The 9,455-nt window shown below is 37.5% G+C and overlaps 1 protein-coding gene across 1 annotated transcript in view; it reads left to right on the top strand.

Moving 5' to 3' along the window:
* Positions 1-827: 827 nt before the first annotated feature.
* LOC126753259 (collagen alpha-5(IV) chain) overlaps positions 828-9,455 on the top strand; it is a 44,866-nt gene continuing 36,238 nt past the window's right edge. Inside the window, exon 1 of the mRNA XM_050464530.1 lies at positions 828-1,513. Coding sequence (XP_050320487.1) covers positions 1,373-1,513 — 141 coding nt within the window. The 5' untranslated portion in view covers positions 828-1,372. The remainder of the gene's footprint in view (positions 1,514-9,455) is intronic.

The following is a 9,455-nucleotide window of genomic DNA, read 5'->3' as shown; positions in this document are numbered from 1 at the left end:
CACTTTAAATCGTAGTATTTCACAAACATGTGTGCATACATATATATATATGTGGACATATACCATGTTCATCAAGGCCTCCCAAAATCAAGCTTTGTAAATAACACCAGCACAGAATAATTAAGAAAAACAAGTTTGCCAAGCGCAACACACTTCGAAGCAATATCAGCATAAATGCTCGTTGTTTGGGTTTAATTCGAACATAAAAAATAAGTCAAATTAAGTATGTAAGTTAAATCTCTTCACGCGACACAATTTCGCAGGGTTGTGCTGTGAACGGAAATACGCAGCAACATCCGCCTTATCAGCAGATTCGAAAACCTTCAAATAATCTCGGAAGAAACTTTACTGCTCGGTTTTGTAATAGCCAAGTGCCGACGTGCGTAGCTTAAAGACGTAGGGGGGCAAAGAGTTGCGGCTGCCGGGCAACTATGCAAACTTACAACCACATCTTGGCTGCTGAACTAAGTTTCAAAACCCATTTCACGATTTCCGTGCTCCAAGGCAATCGAATGAGGCGCGCACGTCCGATCTAAAATCCTCAATATTTTTACACACACACAAGCAAAAACGCGCGCAGCCACACTGCAGCGTGCACCAACACAAACGCAAGCACAAGAAACGCACGCACACATATAAAACTGTCTCTTGCGGCTGCAGGCGTATTTGCGCAAGCTGCCCTACTGTCAGCCGTGACTTGCTGAGAGCGCTCGGGCACACGACCACCAATGCATTGGCGGTAGGTTGCAACTGTGTTGGTGAGTTGAATTGCTTGCGCGCATACGGATTTTGGAGCAGCATGAAAATCCGTCGATTGCCGCGTGTTTAGTACCACTTCGAACGCTTGTCGGTCTCCATGTGGGGAGAGTGCTCGACGACCGATCATCGAGACAGATTTTCAGCAGCTCGCAGCGACTGGATGTAACGCCGCTCAACGGCATAAACGTCGTGCGCCTCCGTTCATTCCGTTGTCGTAGTTATAGTCGTAGCCTTCGTTTTAGTTTTGAATAAAATAAACTTTTCAAAACGGTTCTTTTTAATTTTTAATTCAATAAAACGAATTTTCCAAATTCGATAAATTTAAGTTGGAGTTGTGCAAAGAGCTGCTCACAGTGCGACATTCCTCAGAACATTCTAATTGTTTAGTGCAACTGCCGATAGACAGATAAAAGCCAAAATTACTTCGATAAATTGTTGTGTTGCAGCAGCTAAATGCAAATAAACTGTTGAATAGTTTAAGAACAATATTGAGCAGTTATTTTTTGTTGCCAAGTTGCAATAGTGTTGGCTGTGTTGCCGCACGTCCATTGGGTCTGTGGCGCTGAAAGTGTGGAGTCGTGACTTATTGGCATCCAATCGAAGCATAGGAATCATGAAGTTGCCCAGAGGCCATCTAGGTCTCTTGGGTGGTGGCGCCCAACGGCGATTGACGCACACTTATGTGTGGTCGCTGATCTTCGCAATGTACCTGATTGCCTTCGTGCGAAATGACTACAGCTTTGCTGATGCGAGGGTAAGTAAACAAGATGTTTTAATGGTGTACAAGGCAATAATTTAACTGTGACCGCAAATGTGTCCCCTTAAAAAGTAAACAAACAATAGCGTAATTCTTGATATTTGATATTATAATAATATTCAAAATAATTTAAAACATATTTTTTTTAATCAAAACAAAATCAATCAATCAATCAATAGTTCAAAAATGCATACATATATCGATAAGCCTAACCTAAATTTTGTTAGAATACTTACTGCCCAACTATTGAAAGAATTAGTGGCATAATCCACACAATCTGTTAATATAAGTATGCTAAGAAAGTCAGTTAATATTTGTGTCGTGCTGATTTTGATTTGGTATTTCCTGCGCCGATCAACTGTCAACTAAAATCGGTTGAAAAATAAAAAAAAGTTAACGTCGGTTGTACCGAAGCTATAATACTTTTCACAAGTGCATTTCTTATATCATGAAGAGTATAAAACGATCTTAATCTTGATCTCGATCGATCAGTTTGTATGGCAGCTATAAGCTATAGTGGTCCGATATGTACTATTTGTTCGGAAATTGTGCGTTTCCTTGAACAATAATCTGTGCCAAATTAAGTGAATTTATCTCGTCAAATAAAAAACTGTTCCGTACAAGGACTTGTATTTGATGGTTCAGTATGTAAAACAGCCATATGTGATTACCTACATGGTATATAGTGTTCAACCAGTTTGCATATACAATATACAGTCAGACGGATATGGCTGAATCAACTCAGTTCAACATGTTGATCATTTATAAAGGGTGTTTTTAGACTTGTGGTCAAGAAGAAATAAAACACATATGCCATAATTTAATGTTTTTATAAAGATAAGGCTTTTCCACTATGTTTTAAAAATGATTTCTTCAAAGTGACTGCCACGAATAAATTGCAGCCGAATATTCTCTTCCAAGGCGTCAGTTGTCTTGGGCAGACAAGCGGCTTCACATAACAAAAATATACCACCGGTGTTAAATAGCGCGAGATAATATTCTCACCAAAAGTTTTCTTCATTAAATTGATTGTTTTGCTGGCGTTATGGCATATACATAGCACCATACTTGTATTATTGTAGCCGGCAAAGGCCGTTCATATCAATAGCCTATAATTCAAGCACGAGAAAGTCAAAATCCCGGCTCTAAAGCTTTCCCCACAGACCGTTACATTATAGCTGGTTTGATTTTTGAAGAAATATTTATCATTGATTCCCTCTGTCCATAGCGCACAACAATAAGTGTATTTTTGAGTATGTAACGGCCCCTTGATAATTTCTTAAGGACTACACTGGTCTACAGTGGTTTTGTTGCTCTAGATATAAGATCGATTTTGGATATATTTGTGCCCACAATTCATGAAACTATCAATGGTTTTATAAGATTTGTTTTTATTTATTTTCAAATCCCTATTTTCATTTTGCATTACAAAAATCAGATAATATGAACCAAATAGCAGATATCTTCATAGTATCAGTTTTGTTTCAAAAAATAAGGATACATATATCAAAGTAAACAAAGAGAACAATGTTATAATGTTATATTTCAATAAAACGTTTTATAAAATGCGTTTATTTTGTTAATTTCTTAGTGGCACTAACTTTTAAGGACCAGCAGTAATCTGCCATCATGTGACATTCTTCACAATCTTTATAACTTTCTTCAAACACTTTTAGATCCTGGTTGAACCTCTCTCTCTCTCTTTTTCTCTCTGTTTTTCCGCTCTGTAACTTCCAAAAGTATCCGATAATGTATCCAGATATTTACGGAGATAGTCTAATTTGAGTATCAAAAATTTGCTTTCAGATTCTAGAGATTTGTCAATATACTTTGTATAACTTCTTCATATTGAGGTATTTAATGATTACCTAGGAAATTTTCGTCTATCAACACATAACTTTTCCACGATTCATTTTCCAGAACACTCATATGTTTCTAAAAACTGTATCCTGCTCTACAAAAAACCAACTCCAAAAATGTTTTGCCTCATTGAAAACCACATTCCTAAGAAGACACTCGGGTCTCCAAAAAATGTATTGCCTCATTGAAAACCACATGTCTAAAAGGTCTCCGACGTTTTCTAGTACAAACTTCGTGGTAAACTAATATATCCTGTTCGGGGTATAAAAACAAAACAAAGAGCTTCTATGTTCTTTTGAAAATGATCTCTACGGTCTTAATCATTAATATAATGAAATAAATCCCATCGGTAATTGCTTTGTAACGGTGTTGCCAGGTTTCACCAAATTTTCCAACTGTTTGTTACAGAAACACTATCTAAAGAGAGTCCGGATAGTTAAAATGAAAACAAATAAGAAAGATTATACAGAATTAAATCGAGTTGGAAAATCCTATATTTCCAATTTTAAACGATTACTAAGAATAATTAGTTAGCCATCATCAAAAGCAATGGGGATTTTGTTAAAATCGGTACCAGTTCTGCTACCTCTGCCTTATAAACGAGCTGTAGGGAATTTTATATAAAAAACCGCACGATTTTAAACTTAAGATGTTGCGTTTGAGTTTGACAGAATATTCATTAAAAATTGTTGGTACTAAGCCAACAATTCTGTCAACTTAATGACATCTAAAAATGCTGCATTCGAAGAGCGTTCTGTTATTCCGTAAGGAAACTGAAGATTCTCAGTAACAAATTTTCTTTAGCAATTTTTGTCTCGATGGTGCTCTTGTGCAATAATATTTACAAGGATAGGGAAATATTTTTTTGCCAACCATTGCTAGCAAAAATTATCGGATATTCACCATGCTCACAGAGCAGTGCTTTTAATGTTGTTCAAGCCTTACTAGATAGGTTTTGCGGTATGTATAGTACACATTCGCAAGTTTGAAGTGATGAGAAGTGAGAGTAATTTCTTGAGAGTAATTTTAGTGCTGTAATAGTTATAAATTAGAGTATTTATTCTGAAACCTTTCTTTTTCCAAATTCACGAAAAATGTCAAACTGATCAGCGTCTGATGAATATTGTAAAATGTAAATCATTTCCATAATCTAAAGTAAGCTCATATCAAACGCTATGGCATTTACAGAGTTGCAGGAATATTACTTGACATACACCAAAACTTTTCTGGCACTCTAATCTTGCTAGTCTCTCTTAAGAGCGAACATATCGAAACAAATTCGATAACGCATATTGTATATGGTAAAATTACTGTTAAATCGACTACCCTAATTTACGCAATTTTTGGCCATTAATTTTGAAAAGTCAAACGTAGGCACATCAACCGTTCCCACGACAGTCGGGTCTACGTAACCAGAACGGATTCGAATTGTTTATCCCAACAAGGACTGTCAACTCGCCATAAGTCTGTCGCTACAACAACAACAATAACTAAAGTCAATCAACATCACAAATAAGCGCATTTAAAAGAGAAATATATATGCATAACAAAAACTAAATAAAACAGGGTTTACTGCATAATCAAGAATCCACTCGGCTAACCCCTTCACTTGCCTTATTCGTAGACCTATTCCATCAGTAACTTGTAATCATATATTAACGACGCAGAGCGGAAAAGAATTAAAGTGGAAAACGAACAAAATGTCTAGCATTAAAACTGTAAATGAAGAAAGTACAGAAGAGTCATGGAATAATTGGGTCATTTTATGCCAGTATTGCACTACATTTTTCTGATATGTGCTTCTTCGCGCTGCAGCAGACTGAGAAATAACTGCAACAACACAATGCAGCAAAAGTAGAGTGACAAACTCGTCTTCGTTTTTCATGTTGTTGTGGTCGCGCTTAGCACAATTGTTGTAAATAAATATAATATATTATACATAAGTACATATATTATATTTCCGGAATGCTTAAGGCCCCAAGCACAATCAAATGTGAATATATGCATATGTGTATGTAGCTATTTGGTAGGTTCTGTGTTGAGTTTAAGAGCAAACTGCATCATTCTATCATTTCTCGTTTGATACACATACATACGCATGTTGCGTTGCATTGTTGCTTGGGTGGGAGGCGGCGTGCGGTCATGCTGTGTGCCAGGCTGGTTGTTCTGCTTTCGACTGCTGCTGGCATTACACTCTTCCTTTCAGATAAAAGCCAAAGAAAAGATTATGGAAGTGTTACATTTCATTAAGAAAAGCAACTACAATGTATTCTCCGACTGTTTGCTTGCAATTAGCATGCAACTGTTCAATTTATCATAGACGGGTACATATGTACATCAATTTTAAATAGTTCTTTCTCGATTGTCATTTTTATTAATGTCCCTTTTACTGCTCTCACTCGCATATTGTAATGGCAATAATAACAAGCATTTTAAGTGTAATGTTGTGACAGCTGTTAATTGCTGAGTAAAAACATAATTGATTTGCAATTTAAAGAAGATATCCTCTATTGCAAGTATACGTCGTTCACCAGTCGCTGATATCAAAAAGAATAGCTCGCGAGGTATGAGCTGTCTTCGATTCGCCATTTTTCATGTCAAAAAATTACATTACAAAAGCAACAGCAAAACATAGCAACATTGAATATTGCCGGCAGGTGCATTGATAGGAAGATCACTCTAAGAAGCTGCGTATATGAAGGAGTCCAAACAGGCTCACGCTAAAATTTTCTCCTCCTTCAATTAAGACTTCGAATCAATCTTGAACAACAACTTCATAGAGCCAACTCCTGGCGGTTGTTTCTCCGCTCACATATCCACGACGTAAATGTGGGCTGATCACTAGCGTAGAAACGCAGTAAGCTTTGATTGGGATAGTCTTCTGCAAGGAGCTCTAACTCAAGCTTAGCTTTAAGCTTCCGTACCCTATTAAGGTAGCAGTTGATTTACTGCTCCGGAGTACAGCTACTTTCACAATGAGGCAAGCATTCACTCCAACACCCGTGCGGCGATATTAGTATTGAGCTCGCATGCTAGGCGCTTAAAGTTAGTCAAGTAGTATCTGTCCCCACTAGACATTGCATCATGCTTCTTAACCATCATACTCGTTTGAGCGCCCGGCCAGAGAGGTTTCGCTGGAAACTGTAAAGCCGATGAGCTGCGTTTTCCTTCTGAATTAGGGAAGAACGTAGGAGTGTCACTTAACTGCTTGCTCTCAGGAGAGCTCATCTTGTAGAAGTTCTTCGTAGACATTTTCCAATAGACATTCAAGCTGTAGGACGAAACGCATAGTGTCAAAGTGTTATTGTAGAATGTGAGTTGGAAAGATACTAGCACTTTCTGTCCAGACTTTGCAACTCTAAGGCTGAACGTCTCGTCAGCCAAACCTTCGGCGGAACAAGAAATAGAGCCGTAATTATTTTTGGCTGTCTCAACAAATTTGTGATCGACTCAAAGCGATTTGTCGATTTATAAAGGTCTTTATGATAAACTGTTATAGCAGTTCTAGGTACCACAACGGACTGGCGTCATAACCTGTTCAAGTGAGATCCCTTTGTAAGGATCGAACATTTAACCTAATCTAACCTAATAGCAAGTAGCTTGATGAGTTTTCCAATGCTGGAATCTAGTACTACAGATAATCATATTTCGGGTCCCGGCGAAGTCGATTAGTAGCAACCCAATTGGGGATGTTTCAAATATATGTACCTTCTTTGACCATCCTGGGGTTAAATTCTCCAAGCACGATTTTGACATCGTGGCGATGGAACGATTAGCTTTACAAGATATACGAAAACATTGATATAGTTCAGCGAATTGGATACGTTATGGCGTCCGAATGGATGAAAACACTCCAGTTCTGAGAGTATTCGACGCAGTACCCGTCAGAGAAACCAGAAGTGGATGTAGACCTCCACTCCGTTGGAAAAACTAGGTGGAGAAGGACCTAATTACACAATTGCAATTAACGTCATTGTTCCCAAGTATTGTTTTGCATATCATCAGTTTTAATAGTTTTTTTTTTACATCAGTTTTACTACACATTTCTTTTTTCTTTGATTTTGAAGACTTATGACTTTGAATCAAGTGTAATAGTCTATAGAAAACAAACCTAAGGGGTTACTGAAAAGGAACAAACAATTTCTTCACCAAGAAACAATCGTAACAGAATTGCACATGCGTCAGAGGATATGCTAGAGCAGGGTGGCACTATAAGCTCTGTCTGTGTCTTTAAACATTTCCTACAGTACGTTCGATTGGCTACTATCCAACGCTTGGCGAATAGAAGACGGTCATCATTGTTGCTAGCGCTGAAATAAATAATTTCTTCTTTTTTTTTTATTTAAGCGCCTTCTCCTAAACGAAATTATTAAATAATTCATGTGGAAACCTAAAGAAGCTATACACAGTTGTTTTGGCACATCGTTCTTTTGCTAAAACAAACGTTTCTAAATCGTTTTCTGCTTGGCGGCTTATCAGAATTCGCCGTCCGAATTCGGTTTGCGATAACCTGCAAGTCAATGCCGAGTGCTGAACATAAAAAATACAGCAGAATTTTGATTAATTTCATAAATGAAATTAATAAATCCTTATATTTTTATTTACTCTGTTTCCGGTTGGTTTGTCGCATAATAAATGATTTAGACAATGTATTGTGCAATATAGTCTTTATCGGGCGCCATAGATTTGCTTTAGCACTTTTTTCTATAATGTTTATTGACCAATTCGAAAGGTCAATCGGGCTGGGTAGGCATATGGTGATAAGCAATTTGTAAATTTTGGTAAGAATATAAGAATAATACTTAATATAAATTAGAATATGCTTGAGTAAAATTTCATGCAAATATTTTATTCTTTTGCAGCAGAAATTGGCATTATTACCTAAGGTAATGGTGTAATCGCCGAAGAAATCGTTTAAATCGAGTCACTATAGCATATGGGTCGAACCACGTCAAGTAGTCCACGAAAATTTCGAAATTTCGAGTTCTGGCAAATTTAACCAAGATTCCTTCTTTCGGTAAAGAATTTTTTTTAATTAGAACTTAACTAACAGTTGCTGCTAACCAGACGTTGAAAAAACAGTCTTAAAATCGTTCTTTGTGGCATTGACATTTATTTGTATGAACATATTCAAAATTAAACCTCAAGTACAATCCCTTGGACTCTTATACGAGGGCTGCTATATATATTTCTGGCCTAATAATGAAAATAAGAATATTTATCAACGAAAATGGTTTTATTGTTTTTCAAAATATTCTCCATCAAGATTTATACACTTTTGCATGCGCTCAAACCAATTTTCGAAGCACTTTTTCCACTCCGATTGAGACACCTCCAAAACATGGTTTTTGAATGCTTCAACAGCATCTTCTGGCGACGAAAATCGTTGACCACGCATTATTTTCTTGATGTGTGGGAATAAAAAGAAGTCATTGGGTGCCAAGTCAGGGCTGTACGGCGGATGACCCATCAATTCGACGTTTTGGCTGGTCAAAAAGGCGCTGGTTTGAGCCGATGTGTGAGAGCTCGCATTGTCATGGTGCACAATGATTCGTCTTCTCTTGTTCGTTTTTCGAATTTCTCCGAAGACTTCAGGCAAACAAATGGTGGTGTACCACTCGACCATTGGATCACCTGTGACGATCTTATAAACGTCTTTTGAAGCACCGCGATCGTATTTTTTCAGCATTTCTTTACACCAATCCACACGAGCCTTCTTTTGAGCGATTGTCAAATTGTGCGGGATCCAACGAGAACAAACCTTTTTTACGGCCAGGTGTTCATGCAATATCGAATGTATGCTGGTGGGTGAAATGCATAGGCATGCCTCTATCTGAAGGTATGTTACATGACGGTCTTGCATTATCAGTTCACGTACGGCATCGATGTTTTCTGGCGCAACGGCTGTTTTTGGACGACCTTCACGGAATTCGTCTTTGAGCGAGCGTCGGCCCCGATTGAATTCGTTGTATCAGTTTTTCACAGTGCTATAGGATGGTGCTTCATAGCCATACAAAGATTTTAGTTCATCGATGCACTCTTGTCGTGATAATCCACGTCGAAAGTTGTAAAAAATGAT

This window comes from Bactrocera neohumeralis, chromosome 3 (assembly GCF_024586455.1).
Source record: "Bactrocera neohumeralis isolate Rockhampton chromosome 3, APGP_CSIRO_Bneo_wtdbg2-racon-allhic-juicebox.fasta_v2, whole genome shotgun sequence".
Taxonomy (NCBI): Eukaryota; Metazoa; Arthropoda; class Insecta; order Diptera; family Tephritidae; genus Bactrocera; species Bactrocera neohumeralis.
This window is presented reverse-complemented; position numbering and strand designations above follow the sequence as displayed.